Source organism: Phyllostomus hastatus, unplaced genomic scaffold, assembly GCF_019186645.2.
Source record: "Phyllostomus hastatus isolate PE091 unplaced genomic scaffold, TTU_PhHast_1.1 phas_contig_312, whole genome shotgun sequence".
NCBI classification, from domain to species: Eukaryota; Metazoa; Chordata; class Mammalia; order Chiroptera; family Phyllostomidae; genus Phyllostomus; species Phyllostomus hastatus.
In genome coordinates, this window is record NW_025333849.1 from 1,875,173 (window position 1) to 1,894,685 (window position 19,513).

The following is a 19,513-nucleotide window of genomic DNA, read 5'->3' on the forward strand; positions in this document are numbered from 1 at the left end:
CTCTCCCTTTTTCTCCTTCCCTTCCCCCTCTCTAAAAATAAATAAATAAAATCTTTAAAAAATTTATCTAAATTCATGAATTTTAATTTTGATCTTAGCTTTTCTAGGAGGTTTTTAATATTAACTTTTCTGGTCTTTTGGAAGATTTACATATGAATAACATGTTTAAAAATGAAGATCAAATTAAAAAGGAAGAAACAAAATAACTTTAACATGGTTTTATTGTTAATGGATTTGGTTTTAATTCTTACAAAATTATCTGTCTGTTCATTCCTGTGAAAAGGCATTCAGAATAACAGACAGTAAACATAAAGTCCAAGTTATTAGTAAATGTGACTTGGCACTGCTTCTCTTCACTTTGACAGAGTAAAAGAAGGAGAGGACTGGTACAGGAGGGTGGAGAATCTCAACAGAAATACCAGTCACACTGAGAAAAATAGAACTGATGTAATCCTGTTTGCAGTGTATGTTAACCTGCAAACTGATTTTGTTTTACAGATGGTTTTATCATTAGTGTCTGAACTCAGAGAGAATCATGTTAATGGATTTAACACTCAAAGGCGGTAGGTGTCAAACTAAACATCCCTTTTCACAACTTTCAAAATGTATCAGTTTGATTATAAGAGAAAATGTTTATAATTCTTATGAAATGCATGTTCATAGTTATGGTTATATCCTATGTGGAAAGATTATTTTAATGGAATACATGGAGAGTTGGTGGGTATTATCAAACTTTTGTCTTTTAATCACTATTCTCTCACCTCTCATAGGACAGTAAATCATGCAATGTCTCATATGATCCCATTGAGGAAAAAACCCTACATATGCAGTAGGGAACACTAAAGAAAGAAGTGCTCAGTATCATGTGTACGTGTATCATTACAAACACAGGCAATCGGGATATTACAAAAAAGAGATGATCGGTGTGCACATATGACCTATATGACCTATTGTAAGAAACAATATTCCAAAATTTAGACTAAGTAAATCAAATAGAGTCAGACAAATTAATAAGCAGTTAATCACATTGTAAAATGTTTCTTCATTGTAAAGAAGAATTCAAAGTTGTTTTCAATGGTGAGCATTTCATTTTTAACAAATCATTAACTAAGAGAATCTGGGGACCAAGGCACCATTTAAAGCTCTATCAGAAATAGTGTTTGCTCTCTTACTTCCAGCCAAGATGGAGGCATAAGTAGATACATTTTGCCTCCTCACACAACCAAAAGAAGGATAACAACAAATTTAAAAACAAAAAACAACCACAACTGCTAGAAAATTGAACTGTATAGAAGTCTGACAACCAAGGAGTTAAAGAAGAAACATTAGTTCAGACTGGTCAGGGGGTAGAGACAGGCAGCTGGGGAGGAGAAGAAGGGTTGCAAGGCACAGCTGGTAGAGTAGGCAGTCCCACATTTATGTGCAGATAAACTGGGAGGAACTACTGGGGAGGGAGACAGACCATGCAACCCAGGGTTCCAGTGCAGGAAAATAAAGCCTCAAAACCTCTGACTGAAAACACCTATGGGTGTTGCAGCAGCAGGAGAAACTCCCAGCCTCACAGGAGAGTTCCTTGAAGAAACCAACAGGGTCCTACAATGTACACAAATCCACCCATTTGGGAAACAGCACCAGAAGGGCCCAATTTGCTTGTGGGTAGCACAGGAAGTGACTGAAAGTCACAGAGAGCTGAGCAAGCGGCATTGTACCCTTTCAGACCCCTCCCCCACATGCAGTGCCACAAGGCAGTGATGTGGGTTTCCCCACCCTGGAGAACACCTGAGGCTTCACCCCTCACAACATAACAGGTACACCAAGACAAAATATATGGCCCAAATGAAAGAACAGATCAAAGCTCCAAAAATAGAACTAAGCAAAGAGGAGATAGCCAACCTATGAGCCTCACAATTCAAAACACTGGTAATCAAGATGCTCACAGAAATAGTTGAGTGTGGTCAAAAAACAGAAGAAAAAAGGAAGGGTATGCAAAGTGAAATAAAGAAAAACATACAGGGAACCAACAGTGAAGGGAAGGAAATCAGGTTGCAAATCAACAATTTGGAGCAGAAGGAAGAAAATAAACATTCAACTAGAACAGAATGAAGAAACAAGAATGTCTTTTCAAAAGACTGAGGAGAGGATTCAGAACCTCCAAGTGAACTTTAAGTGTTCCAACATCCAAATCATAGGGCTGCCAGAAGGAGAAGAGGAAGAGCAAGAAATTGAAAACTTATTTGAAAAAATAATGAAGGAGAACTTCCCCAATCTGGCAAAGAAAATAGACTTTCAGGAAGTCCAGGAAGCTCAGGGAGTCCTAAAGAAGTTGGACCCAAGGAAGCACATACCAAGGCACATCATCATTACATTACCCAAGATTCAAGATAAGGAAAGAATCTTAAAAGCAGCAAGAGAAAAGGAGAGAGTTACTTACAAAGGAGTTCCTGTTAGACTATCAGCTGATTTCTCAAAAGAAACCTGCAGGCAAGAAGGGGCTGGAAAGAAGTATTCCAAGTCATGAAAAGCAAGGACCTACCTCCAAGATTACTCTATCTAGCAAAGCTATAATTTAGAAGGGAAGGGCAGATAAAGTGCTTCCGAGATAAGAACAAATTAAAGGAGTTCATCATCACCAAGCCTTTATTATATGAAATGTTAAAGGAACTTATCTAAGAAGAATAAGATGATCAAAAATATTAAAGTAAAATGACAACAAACTCACAACTATCAACAATTGAACCTGAAAGAAAATCAAACTAAGCAAACAACTAGAACAGGACAGAGTCATAGAAATGGAGATTACATAGAGGGCTATCAGTGGGGAGGAGAAGGGGGGAGAATGGGGGAAAGGCACAGGGAATAAGAAGCAGAAATTATAGGTAGAAAATAGACACAGGGAGATTAAGAGTAGTATAGGAAACATAGAAGCCAAAGAACTTATATATACAACGCATGGACGTGAAGTAAGGTGGGGAATGCTGGTGGAAGGGGGGAACGGTGTCAGGCTGAGGGGAATAAAGGGGAGAAAAAAATGGGACAACTGTAGTGGCATAATCGATAAAACATATTAAAAAGAGGAAATAGTGTTTGCTTTCAGACTTTAGAAATCCTTTCCATCTAATCCTTAAAGTAAATTATACAGTTCTTGGGTGAAAACATGAGAAAATCTTCATTACATTGGATTTGGCAGTGATTTTTTCTGTATACGACATCAAAAACACAAACAGTTTTTAAAAACCTAGGTAAATTGGACTTCATTTGAATTAAGAACTTCTATGAATCATAGGATACTATCAGGAAAGCAAAAAGAGAATCTATGAGTACGTTGAAAATCATGTATCTGACATGGTACTAACATCCAGAATATACAAAGAACTCCTAAAACTCAATAACAAAAAATTAAATTAAAAATATCCAGGAGTTTTGACTAGACATTTCTTTAAAAAATTTGTGCAACTGACCAATAAGAATATGAAAAGATATTTATCATCACTAATTATTAGGAAAATGCAAATCGAAATCACAGTGGGATACCATATCACACCTACTAGGATAGCTGTAATTTAAAAAACAAAAATGAAAACTAACAATTCTTGATGAAAATGTGAAGCGAGTTGTGCTTTGCTGGTGGGAATAGAAAAAGGTGCAGTTACTATAGAAAAAGTTTGGCAGCTCCTCAAAAAGTCAAACACAGAATTACCATAAGACCCAGAAATTCTGTTGCTAGATATATATTCAGAAGAACTGAAAGCAGGGACTCACACATCTGTGTACCAAGTTTGTGACTGTGTTGTTCACAGTAGCCAAAAGGGAGAAACAAGCAAGTGCCCATCAAGAGATGAACAGATATACAAAGTATGGTATATAAATACAATAGAACATTATTTAGCTATAAAAAGAAATAAAATGTTTATATATGCAAAGAACATGGATGATCTTTCAAAACATCATGCTTAGTGAAATAAGCCAGACACAGAAGGACAAATATGAGGTACTAAGGATAGGCAAATTCATAGAGACAGAAAGCAGAACAGAGGTTATCAGTGTCTGAAGGGAATGGAGTAAATGTTTAATGGGTACCTAGTTTATTTTGGGGGTGAGGAAAAGCTCTGAGTATAGATTATGGTGATGGATACACAGCCTGTGAATATATTCAGTGCCACTGAATGGTGCCACTTACAAATGGTTAAAATAACTATTATGTATGTTTTACCACAATAAAAGAAATTAAACTTGAAGGAAGAACAAATGTGATATCACTATAAATTCCCTCAAATGACTAAAATTTAAAACACAATAGCATGTATTGGAGAGGATATAGAATTACTGGATCTTTCATAACTGTGAGAATGTGAAATAGTATAACCATTTTTGTAAACTGTGTGGCAGTTTATTATAAAGTTAAACATAACCTTAGTACATGACCCATTGATTCCATTCTTGAGCATTTACTTATGGCAAATGAAAGCATAGGTATTCACAAATATTTCTGTATAAATAGTCATAGCTACTTTATTTGTAATAGTTCAAAACCAAAAAATTCAAAGGATCATCAACATGTGAATGGATAAACAAATAAAAATTACCTGTTACCACCATTTAAAAAATGAAAAGACAAGTCATAGACTGAAAAAAATGAAAAGACTGAGAAAATATTATCATTAACCTGATAAAGGGCTCAAACCCAGGATATATAGAGAACTCAATAATAATAGATAACTCAGTTAAAAAACTGGCAAAAGATTGAATACATGTCACCCAAAAAATATACAAAAGGCTTATAAGAACATGAAAATTTGTATGTAAATGTTATACCAGCATTATTCATAATATAAAAAAGTGGAAGCAGTCCAAATGTCCATCAACTTATGAATGAATAAACATAATATGGTATGTCCATACTATAGAATATTATTCCTTAGTACAAAAGGAGAAGCTACTGATTCATTTTGCAGTATGTGTGAACCTCAAAAACATGCTTAGTGAAAGGAGCCAGTCATAAAAGAACACATATTGTATGACTCCATTTTTTATAAAATGGCCAGAATAGGCAAACCTATTGATATAGAAAGTAGATTAGTTATTGCCTGGGGCTAGAGGTAGGGACAAGTATTTCCTGCAAAAGAGCACAAAACATCTTGAGGTAGTGGAAATATTCTAAAAATAGATGATGATGGTTGTCCAACTCAATAATTTATTAAAAATTTTTGGTGTATACATTTCAAATACATGCATTTTGTGGTATATAAATATACCTAAAAATAGTAAGATGAATTCCCTAGGATGCATGGAAAGCATTTAGAATGATGGACTGGCCTGTGTAGCTCAGTTTGTTGGAGTGTTTTCTCATGACTAAAATGTTGCAGTTCAATTCCCTGTCAGGGCACATGCCTAGGTTGCAGGTTCAATCCCAGGTCCAAGATCCCCAGTTCCAGTGCATGCAGTCGGAGGTCTGGGTGCATGCAATCCCTGGTCCGGGCACTTATGGGAGGCAACCAATTGATGATTCTTTCTCACATTGATGTTTTTCTCTCTTTTCTCCTTCCTTTCTTTCTAAAAAGCAATGCAAAAATGCCCTTGGGTAAGGATAAAAAAAAATTTTAAGAAAACATTTACAATCATTTATTTACATGTCAGGTAAGGATTTTGATTTAGCCTTGTGGTAAATGTTGAATAATGGGTCTTTTGAATAATAAAATTAAAAATGTATTAAAAGGAGCTTGAAAAACAATCAAGAGGAGGTAGTTTGTGTGTATGCCCTAACTACGCCAAATCCCAAAATATGTCAAAATGATGATTTTTTAAACTCATCTAAGAATAAACAAAGTCAAACTAAAACACTCACACAGATACACATACAGACTACTAACATATGGAAAACACCAGCTATAGACTTGGAATATATCTGCAACCTATAAAACGGACACATATAGAAATGCTTCCTGCAAATCAATCATAAAGAGGCAAACACTCCAGTATGAAAATAGACAGATAAGCAGGTTACATCAAATGATTAAAACTGCATAGAAAGTGAACTTAAAAAAAATTTTTTTTCAGGAGTGATGTCAGCAAGATAGCAGAATAGGAAACACCAGTCCTTATTCCGTCCACCCACAGAGTGATAACTCCAGAAACCAAGTAAGAAGTCACAATATCCCAGGCAAGCTCAAAGTCAAAAATAGCCATATTAAAACAGGACAGAAAGCTGTTTCATATCAACTACAGCTACAAGCCAGCCCATCTTATTGGGAGGAAAAGTCCACCTTGTACCTTCTCCCTTAGAAAGGAAAGAGAAGAGTGGAATGTGTCCAATGTTCTGGCTTTTTGTGGGGGCTTCCTGAGGCACTAGTATTTGTCTTGCCTGACTCTGATCACTGACAGGACACCGCCACACTTTCAGCACCGAGGGACCATGGAGAGTTAGAGCTCAACTGCTTTTTACAGCACCAGAGAACTGGCAGTGCCAGAGACTAGAGGTTGGTTCAGGTCAGCATGATTAGGGGAAGATACCCTTCTGATAAAGATAAATAAATAAGCAAATACAGAATCCTACAATACAGAATCCTATAATACTGTAATATTGGTGCATAAATTACTTTTAATTCTGGAATAAAATTTAAGTGATAAAAATATAAAAAAACTGTAACTATAAAACTGTGTTAATGGATACAAGAAATTTTGATGTCAGTAACAGCATAGAGAAGAGATATAAATGAATAAAATGCTTTGTATGCAGCTGAAGTTGTTATCAGTTTAATGTAGTTGTTATAATGGTGAGATGTTTTATCTAATTCCATGGTAACACAAATATACCTATAGAAGTTTCACAAAGGACAATGAAAAGAGAATCAAAATGTATCACTATTAAAAAATCAGTGAAACGCAAAGCAAGTCAATAAGAGAGAAAAAAGAGTCAAAATACCATATTTTGCCATGTATAATACACTCCTGTGTATAATGTGCACCCAGGTTTTTGGCCCAAACCTTAAGGAAAAAAAATCTGTCATTTTAATTTTAATTCAATTTTTCATCTATTTATATTTAGAAACAAAACTATCATATTCTAGGATATTATTTTGCATGTGATTATCATTACTACTTTCTAGAGTTATACTTTTAATGCATTAACATGAATAAAAGAATTAAAAACATTTATATAGATACGGAATTAGTACTACCCATGTATAACGAGCATCCTTATTTTTCCCTTAGAAATTTGGGCAAAAAAGTGCACATTATACACCATAAAATATAGTAACTATGAGGCATACAGAAAACATTGAAATGGTAATTAAGTCCTTCTCTATCAGTAATTACTTTAAATGTAAGTGGATTAAATGCTCTAATCAAAAGTCATATTATAGCTGAATGGATTTTTTTTTAAAAAAACAAGGCACAACTAAATCCTATCTATAAGACTCGTTTTAGATGTCAGTATAAAAATAAGCCAAAAGTGAAAGGATTGAAAAATATATTCCATGCAAATGGTAAACACAAGAGAGCAGCTATGGCCATACTTTGACAAATATACTTTATATCAAAAACTATTATTATAAAAGACAAAGAAGGATATTATATAATAACAAAAGATAGACTTAACTAGGAAGATATAGCAATTATATATGTACCTAAAAGCAGAACACCAAAATATATGAAGCAAATACTGACAGAGTTGAAGGGAAAAATAAAAAGTAACACAATAATCATAGGTGATTTAAATACCCACTTTATATAATATATGGATCATCCAGACCAAAGATGAGTAAGAGTACAGAAGACTTGAAAACTATTTTAGATCATTTAGACCTTGTAGCTATATATAGAACACCCTACCCAATAATAAGAGAATATACCTTTTTCTCAAGCACACACACACAGCATTCTACCAGACAGATCACATGGTTGGCCACATCACAGTCCTAATAAATTTAAGAATAAAATCATACCAAGTATCTTTGCCAACCATGATAGCCTGAAACTAAAAATCACTAATAGGGAGAAAGTGGGAAAATCCACAAATATGTGCAAATCAAACAACACATTCTTGAATAATCAGTGTGGGTTAAAGAAGAAAACACAAGGGAAATTAGAAAATATCTTAAGACAAATGAAAGCCAAAAAGGCATTATACCAAATATAGAGTACAGGAAAAGCAGTGCTAAGAGGAAAGTAGTAAATACCTTCATTATAAAAGAAGACAGGTCTCAAAAGTCTAAATTTACAACACAAAGAACTAGAAAAATAACAAACTAAACCTAAAGGTAACAGAAGGAATAAAATAGTAAAGATTAGAGCAGAAATAAAATAATAGAGAATAGAAAAACAATAGAAAATAATAAAAGATAGATATTAATGCAAAAGACCTCAATGAAATACTAGCAAACCAAACTCAACAAAAAGATTATGTACCATGACCAAGTGGGATTTATTCTTAGCATGCAAGGATGGTTCAACATATAAAAATCAACCAATGTAATGCACCATGTTAACAGAATGATGGACAATAACCACATAATTCCAATTGATACAAAAAAAAACCCTATTTGATAAAATTCAACACCCTTTCATGATAAGAACATTCAGCAAACTAGGAACACACAAGGAAACTACCTCAACTTAATAAAGACCTGATTCATGCAAAGAGCCCAAAGCTAATATGGTACTCAGTGGTAAAAGACTGAAAGCTTTCCTTCAGAAACCAGAAACAAAACAAGGCTACCCTCTTACCACTTCTTTTGAACATAGTATTGGAAGTCTTAGCCAGAGCAATTAGATGAGACAGAGAAATAAAAGGCATCCAAATTTTAAAAAGACATAAAACTTTCTCCATTTGTAGGTGGCATAATCTTATATGTAGGAAACCCTATAGATTCTATAAAAAAACTGTTTGAACTAATAAGTTCAGTAAAGTTGCAGTATTCAAAAATTAGTTGTGTTTTTATATGCTAACAATGAGGAATCCAAAAACAAAATTTTAAAAAGTCCCATTTACAATAGCATCAAAAAGGACAAAACAATTAGGGGAAAACTTAATCAAAGACATGAAAGACTTGGAAACTGTGAAACATTGATGAAAGAAATTAAATGACACAAATAAATGAAAAGTTAATCTTGTGTTCATGGACTGGAATACTTAATGTTCATACTACGTAAAGTTCATACTTAATGTTTGAAAAAATGTTCGTTATTTTTCTTTTGCAGAAATAGGAAAAAAACATGCTAAAATTCATACAGAACCTCAAAGAATCCAAATAACCAAAACAATCTTGAAAACCAAAGCTTACGCTTACACTTTTTGATTTAAAAGCATTATAGCCCTGGCCAGGTTGCTCAGTTGGTTCAAGAGTTGTCCTGTATAACAAAAGGTTGCGGGTTAGATTCCCAGTCAGGGGCCCAACCTAGGTTGCAGGTTTGATTCCTGGTTGGGACATGTACAGGAAGCAACTGATAGATGTTTTTCACATCGAAGTTTCTCTCTCTCTCTCCTCCCCTATTACTCCTCCCCTTTAAAATCTAAAGGTAAGGATTAAAAATAAGGAGGAGGAGGAAAAAAATAAAAATATTGCAAAGCACCCTGGCTGGTGTGGCTCAGTGGATTGAGTGCCAGCCAGCCTGTGAACTGAAAGATCTCTTCCATTCCTGGTCAGGGCACATACCTGGGTTGTCGGCCAGGTACCTAGTTGGGGGAGTGTGAGAGGCGACTGTTCGATGTTTCTCTCCACAACACATGATGTTTCCCTTCCTCTCTTTCTCCCTCCCTTCCCCTCTCTCTAAAAATAAATAAACTTTTAAAAAAACCACATTGTACAAAGCTACAGTTATCAAAATTTTGCTGGCATAAAGCCAGACCTGAACTCATGGAAAGAATACCAAGGAGGTTGTAAAAAGATGTCCATAATATGTCATTGCTTATACAACATTTTAAAACATTCAAAACAATACATAATTATAAAGTAAAAAGAGTTAAAACTACAACAAAGGACCTACACCAGCAGCAGGAGAGTGCCAACTCCTGGAACATGGAAGAGGAAATGGGATGGGAGAAGGATGTTCCAACTGTGATTGAAATATTTTATTTCTTTAAAATGCCAAATAGAAATATTAACAAGATGTTAAAATTGTAAAATCTGGGTAATGGGTGCATACAAGGTGGGTAAAAGTAGCTTTACAGTTGTCTGTATGGAAAATAATGCAATAATAAATGGTAATACAAGAATAAACTCTCTCATATGCTCACAACTGTAAGCCTACTTTTGCCCCACCCTGTAGTTGATGTTACAGTAGTTCTCTGTTTTTCTGTACATCAGTATTTTATAATGAAACATTTTAAAGCTAGAGTGTTACCTAGTAAATATTGAAAATGAAAAGAAAATACGCATATTCTCAGCCTTAGACAGGAAAAGACAGTAGTTCAGAAAGGTGTCCAAACTCCACTGACCACAGTTTAGGAGAACCTAATAGTAGGTATTAGCTAATTAACTCTTTATAGCTAAAAATCATGGATTTGTGCCAAATTGGGCCATTTTGGGGGACAAGTTAATTCGCAAATTCATGACTGTTTCTTCATTAAGGACATTTACTTTTCAAAAACAACATAGACAAGTTCTGTGGGACAGAGCAAAGCCTGCTGCAGGGCATCCAGTGGCACCTGCTGGCAGTGGCAAAAAGGACACAGTGGCAGTTCATCTGGTGAATAGTTTAGAACATTCTTAGCCAAAGCAAAACTGTGATGTAATTGCTAAACTTCTTAACAAATTTACCAAGAATATGAAACGTGTGCTAGTAGAATGTTCTCTGTACATTGACACATCTGACATATTCCTAATTTGCTGTATTGAACAATGTTCATTATAGAATCTTCTGCCTTTTTCAAAATAATTTTAGAATTCAACAAGATAAATTTCTTTTATTTTTCTGAATGTGTTGAGCCCATATATAGTTTTAAGGGAAATTCAATCTCTTGGATTAGGTTCAATTATTCTTATCAGAAGACTGAATTTAAAAAGCAATTTGATACCCAACATATTTTTTGAGTCTCTTTATAAGCTTTTAAAGTCCTACTGTTAAGACATAGAGCCAGCAATTCTGTTCTCTATCCAGCCGAGAACCTGGAACCTGGATAAAAACTGTGAGACTCAGAATTCTGTAAATCCACAATTCTCTGGGGAATATAAATTCAACAAGCTGTGTGCTCTTGTAACATGGAAAAGCTGATTTCATGAAATCAGGTAGCAGAATGGCAGCCATGATAATATTCAAAAGAGCTGCCAAACATACTGGAGCCATTATAGTTGTTGCTGTTATAAGTTATAATAATAATTAAAATATATATCAATTAATATATAAATTTTTCCTAATACATACCTAAAGTTATCTGTACATTTTTAGGACTTAAAAATTTAAAAAGTTGAATTAGAGTGCAGCATAGGGAACAAACTACTTTCTGGTATACCTGAATCTCCAGATATTTCCATTATTTATGACATGAGTTTTATTATTACATTCCTTCACAAGTATGACTATAAATGTTCAATCAGCCAAGAGCCTCCAAAATTTAAATATCCTAAAAACAATGTGATAGGGTTTCTCACTTTCTTTTTAATAGAAGTCAAGCATAATTTTTTTTTTTTTTTGCTTTTTGGCCACTCAACTATTTAAAGTTTATTTCAAAATATTCAAAAACTTTGTATAAAATTTGGAAATTAATCTTATAACTTCAATACATAAATTGTCAGAGGAACAAAAAATAGGAAAATTGTTTAGTTTCCTTCTGCATTATTTTTAAAAGCCTGATATATAGTCTTGTCACCACGTTTTAAATAGAATTTCACTTACCACCAAGTAAAATCAACAATTCAGTGACAGAATGTTTAAATTCCCTCTTGTTCTTTGCTACAAACCATACAAAAGAAGCAACATTCTGAACTCTCTGAACATCATCAGTTTATCCTGCAGTTCTATGGTTTGCTGCAGATGGTTTGGCAGCTTTAGTACAACCATATGGGAAGGATGTTTCCAGCAGTATTTGGTTAATGTTGAGCCTTCTGCAGTTGAATTCTTGTGCAAAAATCATTTGTAAGTGCTACTCTGGCAATCAATCAGGACCCAGTGCTTAGTGTAATCCAGTCTGGAAAGTATTGCATAACTGCTTGAAATTGGAGCTCCATGCTCTGGCAAGCTGCAGACCAAAAGAGGGATTCATGAGGGCCATGAGCACTTCAAGGCTAATCAGATTATCATCTGGCGTTCCTGCATTTTGGTAGAACCAAGAATTACCTAAGTGTACATAAGACTGTAGAATTTTTCAGGAAAATTATCTTGGATGTGTTTTACCCTAACTGGGAAATATAATCAGTCTCCTATAACCTTCAGTGCTTGATAAATGCCCTTGTTGCCAAAGGTCATCTTTTCCACCCACCCAGTTACCAATGATAGTTTTGGACTCTCCTTCTTTTAAGATAAAGAGAAATGTTGCACTTATTAGTCATTTAGAGAAGAGGATTAGTGAATCAGGGCAGAAGGGCAAGATCACTATACTACCTCCCTGCTTCTTTATTTCAGACTTCTGTATTTATTCTGAGTACACATAATTCTGAGGCATATTTTTTAGTTTCTTAAACATTCAGAGCCTTTTATGCAAAGTATTCTGCTAGAGCCTATTCAATATATATAAAGTACTCTACATCTCTTACTCATGCATGTACAATAATTTACCCTCTCTCCTAGCCCACCCAGTAAACTCATATATTCCAGAATTTCATTTACAATTCAAGTTCAACATATCTTTTTGTAACAACTTAGATGATGGACTCAGAAACAATAATTTAGGTCTAAAATCAGTTTGATAGTGAGTTAGATGTTAGAGCACTGTGGAAGACAAATGCTGTTGAAGAGACTCAGTTATTTACAATAAGAAAGTGGTAAAGAGCAAGAAGTGAATTTTAGAAAAGGTGAATATTTGAGGAGAAAAGACAAGCTGTTCATACATAAGAGAATTAATGTGTAATTTGACAAAAATTAAGAGATCTTTACTGTTTATTATCAAGAAAATAATACAGCCAAACCAATAATTGATGGGAATTCATTAATAAAATATATAAACCTTCAATATAATTCTATCACATCTCCTTAAAATATTCAGAGTATTACTAGAAATTAATATCTACTTCTGGGGACTGCTACTTAGGTAGTGTAGAACAGCATTTCCCAAGCTTTAGTGTGCATAGAAATCCCCTGGAAAAATAAACAGATTTGTTCGGCTCATTCCCAGGGTGCTAATGCTGCTGATTTAAAGGACCCATACTCTGAGGAGTTTTGGTGTACAGTACTTGGAAAGAATCTGAAGACTAAACTGCAAGACCTATGAGGAATAGCAACTCATAATCTAATCAGAAGAGAATGAGATGAAAATGTAAGGAAATAAGCCAAGTGATGAACCAAGCAGGTGAATGTCCTAATATTCATGTTATACTCCCAAATCCTGGAAATGACAGGGAATTTTAACAAATATGTAATACTGTAAAACAGGCTGGGGTTGGGGGAGCCACTTTTGATGGCCCACAAGTTATGAGAAAGGCTTAAAGTGGTAGGTGATAGGGTAATTTTGATGGAAAGTATCATAGTCCATGGAGACAACTGTACTTGAACAACAATAAAAAAAAATTTCCTTTCAAAAAGAAAGAATCACAGTCCATAAAAACTTGCAAAAGATGACTAGTGCAAAGGATAAAAGTTACTTTGGGGGTGGATTAAATGAGTGGGGGGTACCTGGTGGCCAACAAGATGATGGGTTATTGGACTACAGTCATTGCAGCCAGCTTAGTAGGCCTTTGTATACTTTTCCTCCTTATCCACTGTCCCCAAACGAGACAACAGAGATGTTCTGTTTCCAACAAGAAGGAGGGAGGACACTTTGGAGAAGTAGCAAGCACCAAATGGCTATCAATTCCCAGGTGTTTGGAGGGGGGTGCTCTTATGCTCAGAATACAATTTATTGACAGCTCCAACCAGCACTACTTGACCCTCCCCCCAGGTACTGGAGATAGGTCACATTAAACAGAGCATTCATGGAGAGGCTAACATGGAATCCCAAATTCCAGAAAGAGCAAATAGACAAAACAAGTCATGGAAAACCAACTCTGTAAGGAAAAGTGATCCAAATGTAACAAACAGAAGATGCAAATTCATCAATTAAATGCATTCCCTAGGATAAAAAATTGGATTTTTGTAAAGGAATAATAAATTGTCCTAAAAGTAGTAAGAAAAAACATCAAATCCTTGGCATAGTAATGCTTTTTTTAAAGACAGTGCTTACAGGAAAAGAAAATTCAATAAATAGGCTGACTAGGAGATATGCTGAATAGCAAAGATTGAGACAAATAGTTTTCCTAGGGTATATATAGTACAGAATGACAAAGAAATAGAAAGTAAGAAATGCTTTTTTGTGTTTTTTTCCATTTTTATAGAAGAAATCAAAAGGGATGTCAGAGAAGATAGAGTAGTAAGTACCACTTCTTCACCTTGACAAAAATTTTACTGACAGAATCTGTCTAATGTAACTATTTTAGAATTCTGTAGCTATTTGAAGATTTGCATCTTTCAGGGGAAGAGTTGGCCATTAAATTGTGGTAATTTTAGCTGTAATCAAGGTAGTATTAACTCCCTTGACCCATGACATGTAGCTGTACCTGCACTGTTAGACAGGTTCACAGGAACCAGGCTGGGTAATGTTGAGAAGTTTCGGTGTACAAGCCAAGGGGAAATATGCAAAATTATATGAAGAAGCTGTTAAAATATTCCTGCCTTTTTAAACTACATATTGGGAGACTTCCAGTCAAGATGGAGGTATAGGTAGATGCACTTCACCTCCTCACGCAACCACAGACAGAATTAAAACTAAACTTCAAAACAAGTAACACCCAGAACTGTCAGAAAATAGAACTGTATGGAAGTCTGACAACCAGGGATTTAAAGGAGCCACATTCATCCAGATGGCTAGGAGGAGGGAGACACAGAGATGGGTGGAGAGGCAAAGAGACCCGATGTGGCACAGAGAGGCAGCAGTGGAACAGGAGGTCCCACATTCACATGTAGTGGATAAAAATTGGGAGGGATACCTTAGGAGCAAGCAATTATAGCCCTAGGCAAGACCACATAGCCCAGGATTCCAGCGCTGGGAAGATAAATCCCCATAACTTCAGGCTATAAAAACCAGTGGAGTTTGGGGAGGTGGAAGAAACTTCCAGAGTTTCAGGAGACTCTGCCTAAAGGGCCCTCATGATCTTAGAACTTACACAAACCCATCCACTCTGGGATTCAACACCAGGGCAACATCTGGAAGGGCACCAGTCACATATAGAGAGTGGGTGAAGTAACTGGAGACAGGGCCAGTGCTGGGCAAAAGTCCAGAAGCCAGGCAGTGGCACTATTCCCTCTCCAAGCCCCCCTGCCACACAGCCACAAATCAGTAAAGCAGGTTGCCCCACTCTGGCAGAGGCTCAATCCCACACAACTCATAGGTGCCTTTTCTACAGAAGGCTATGCTACTAAGATGAAGTCAAAGCAGCTCCGAGTAATAAACAGAAACAAACACAGGAGGTCTGCTAAATTGAGGAGACAAAAAAAAAAACAAAAAACATGGCCCTAATGAAAGAACAGAACAAAACCCCAGAAAAAGAATTAACAGAATGGAGATAACCAATATATAAGATGAAGAGTTCAAAACACTGGTGATCAGGATGCTAAAAGAACTCTTTGAGTATAGCAACAACATAAAGGAAGAAAGGAAAATTATGCTAAGTTAAATAAAGAAAAATCTACAGGAAACAACAGTAAAGGGGAGAAAGTTGGGATTCAAATCAATGATTTCAAACATAAGAAAGAAATAAGAATTTTAAAAAACTGCAATAGTATAAGAAGTCTCTGGGACATCTCCAAACATACTAACATCCAAATCATAGGGATGCCAGAAGGGGGAGAAGAACAAGAAATGGAAAGCTTACTTGAAAAAAAATGAAAGAAAACTTCCCTAGTTTGGCAAAGGAAATAGACATAGAAGTCCAGGAAGCACAGCGAGTCCCCTATGAGTTGGACCCAAAGAGGCCCACTCCAAGCCACATCATAATTAAAATGCCAAAGGTTAAAATTAAAGAGAAAATCTTAAAAGCAGCTAGAGAAAAGCAGGTAGTTACTTATAAAAGATTTCCCATAAGACTGTTGGCTGATTTTTCAGAAGAAACTTTACAGGCAAGAAGAGACTGGCAAGAGGTATTCAAAGTGATGAAAAGCAAAGAACTACAACCAAGGTTATTCAGCTCATTTAGAATTGAAGGGCAGGTAAAGTGCTTCCCAGACAAGGTAAAGCTAAAGGAGTTATCATCATCAAGCCATTATACATGAAATGTTAAAGGGACTTATTTAAGAAAAAGACCAAAATTATGAACATTAAAATGGCAACAAATTCACAACTATCAAAAACTGAATCTAAAAACAAGAAGCTAAGCAAACAAGCAGAATAGGAACAGAATCATAGATACCAATGTCATTTGGACAATTACCAACTGGGAGGGGGAAGGGGGAAGGGGGAGAATGGGGGGAAAAGGTAGAGGGATTAAGAAGTATAAATGGTAGGTACAAACTAGACAGGGGGAGGTTAAGGATAGTATAGGAAATGGGGAAGCCAAAGAATTTATACATACAACCTGTTTGTGGACATGAACTCAGTGGGGGGATTGCTGGATAGGAAGGGGTGGTGGGCAGAGGGATGCCAAGGGGGTAAAATTAGGACAACTGTAATAGCATAATCAATAAAATATATTTTAAAAAATAAAAATGAACTACATATTGGTATGGGGCTAGATTCCTTTTATATACTTCAAATAAAACTATATTACAACAGAGTGAATGCCGAAGTAAATACAGGCCATATAGTAAAGAGACAAACAGGTAAAAGAACCTCACTTTTCTCACTAAATACTTTTTTGTTTTATGAAATATAATTATCATTTAACAAAAAATTTATTTCATCTTAGTGTCTAATGGGTTTATTGTTTTTAATGAATTAAATATTTTTAATATACTCTGGTTTCACTTAAAATTGTATAAATCTTTTGCCTTTTAAATATTTTTTGGTGTCTCTGTTTAACTTCAAACATGGTAAGTATCAATTGTTATAACCTCAGAAACAAAGCTTTTTGGTGGTATTAGTAATTTTTAAGAGTTTAACAATGTTCTGAAACCAAAAACCAAGTCTAAAAATTGCTGCCTTGTGGTAAAGATCACAGTCGACCTGCCCCACCCATGCACACAGAACTCCCACTAGCTTTTGAGTGCCTTACCCTTAAATACAAGTTGACAGGCAGTGATCGCCAGCTGTTTAAGGAAATCATATTAAGCGTATATGAGGACAAGACACTGTGGACATTACTCAGTCATAGGGTTGCCAGGAGTCAGAGCTGACTCAACAGTCTGTACAATACAAGTTGGAGGTGCCCATAGTGAGTTATGCCAAAGTCCTGAAAATGAAAGATGTTAAAATGGGAACTGCCATCAAAGGGTTTCTTTCTAGAGAATTGAGTAAAAGAAGAGTGTTCATAGATGGTATTAAGATAGTCCTCATTATGTGAGGGGCAGAGCAAGTGACCTGTCATCAACCTTTTCAGCATGAAGATTTTATGCCTTTATTTACATGTAGCTCTAATATTGGAAAATTATTTCTTATTTATTCTGTAGAATTACTCCTGAACGAGTAAGGTCCCTATCACGAGTTTGTGTCCCACTTGTTACTCTGCCGGATTTTGAACCACTGATAGAAGCCCTGCTCACCTACCATGGAACTGAACCTCAGGAAAAGCTCTGGCCTGAGTTCTTTGATGCTGTGAATGAGGCCTTTTTGCTGTAAGTGATACCCACTTATCCTATCACCCAACTTTGTTTTTCCTTTTCTTAGAAAATTTCAGTATGTTGGAAATGCAGTTTTCAGATGCTTTCATCTCATTACACACTTTATGCTCTTAAAAATTATTGAGGATCCCAATGAGCTTTTTAAACATGTGGATGATATCTGTCAATATTTATCATATTTGAAATTAAAATATAAGTTTTGAAAATATTTTACTTATTATTGTATTTTATTGTTTATGCTACTAGAGTTGTCTCCACTTTTTCTCCCTTTGCCCACTTCCATCGATCCCCTCACCCCTCCCTTAGGCAGTCCCCTCATCAATCCCCTCATCATTGTCCATGCTCGTGAGTCATGGATATGTGTTCTTTAGCTAATTCGTTTGCCTTCTTTCATCCAGTTCCCTGCTTCCTCCTCTCCACAGCTGTCAGTCTGTTCCATGTAACTGTGCTTCTGTTTCTATTTTTTTCATTAGTTTATTTTTAGATTCCATATATAAGTGAGATCATGTGGTATTTGTCTTTCACTCCCTGGCTTATTTCACTTAGAATAATATTCTTTAGGTGCATACATGCTGTCACAAAAGGTAAGAGTTTCTTTTTTTTTACTGCTGTGTAGTATTCTATTGTGTAAATATGTCACAGCTTTTTTTAATCCACTTATCTACTGATGGGCACTAGATATCACAGAAATATAAGGGATCGTAAGAAAATACTATGAACAGTTATATGCCAAGGAATTGGACAACCTGAGTGAAATAGATAAATTCATAGAAATGTACAATCTTCCAAAACTGAATCAGGAAGAATCAGAAAACCTGAATAGGCTGATAACTAATGAATTGAAGCAGTAATCAAAAACTCCCAACAAAGAAATAAACATATTTTACTACTTTTAAAAATAACAATAAATTGATTACATGTTAAAAAGATTATTTAGCAAGAGTGGCAGGTTTTTTACATTTTTTGTAAATCTGTTTTATTGTCTGACTTAAAAGAAGATAGCTGGTTCTCATATATATTTCTGTATTCAGTCTGGTGCAATAGTTGTCTTGGTTGAAGTATATGAAGAAAATCTAGCCCCACACAGATATGTAGTTGGAAAAGGCAGGAGTATTTTTAATAGCCATCTCAGGTGATTGTAGATATTGTTTTTGCATACCTCATCAAATTTTGAAAACTGTGGTTTTTTTATAGTTAGTTGTGATGTAGAATATGAAATTACATCACTGAGCTTTTCATACTGATACATTAAAACTTACTGGGGTATCTTGCACTTTTAATGGGTCTTTTGTCCAAGCAGGACTTTGTAGCCCTGTTCATGGTTCTTTTGGAAAATACTGATTGGTTGTTATGCAGATCTTCCAAACATTGACATAGTACTTTATTTTATAGTAACAAACCTAACATTAATTAATTCCTTTCACCGCCAACTTCATCAGCAGTGTTGTATTTAAGTATTGTGAAGCTGTTAAGCTCATGTTGGTGAAAACAAATTTTCCAAGATTCTACTTTCTACTTAAAAACTCAAATTTATCATTGGTTTCAAATACTGCCTATTGTACTTGAAGTACTAGAGTCACTTCATTAATTTTTGAGCAAATATGAGTCAAATACT

The 19,513-nt window shown here is 35.2% G+C and overlaps 1 protein-coding gene across 3 annotated transcripts in view; it reads left to right on the forward strand.

Moving 5' to 3' along the window:
• FANCC (FA complementation group C) overlaps positions 1-19,513 on the forward strand; it is a 306,859-nt gene that overhangs the window by 207,818 nt on the left and 79,528 nt on the right. For all 3 annotated transcript variants that reach the window (XM_045839834.1, XM_045839833.1, XM_045839835.1), the window contains 2 exons: positions 499-563; positions 17,728-17,892. In XM_045839834.1, coding sequence (XP_045695790.1) covers positions 499-563; positions 17,728-17,892 — 230 coding nt within the window. The remainder of the gene's footprint in view (positions 1-498; positions 564-17,727; positions 17,893-19,513) is intronic.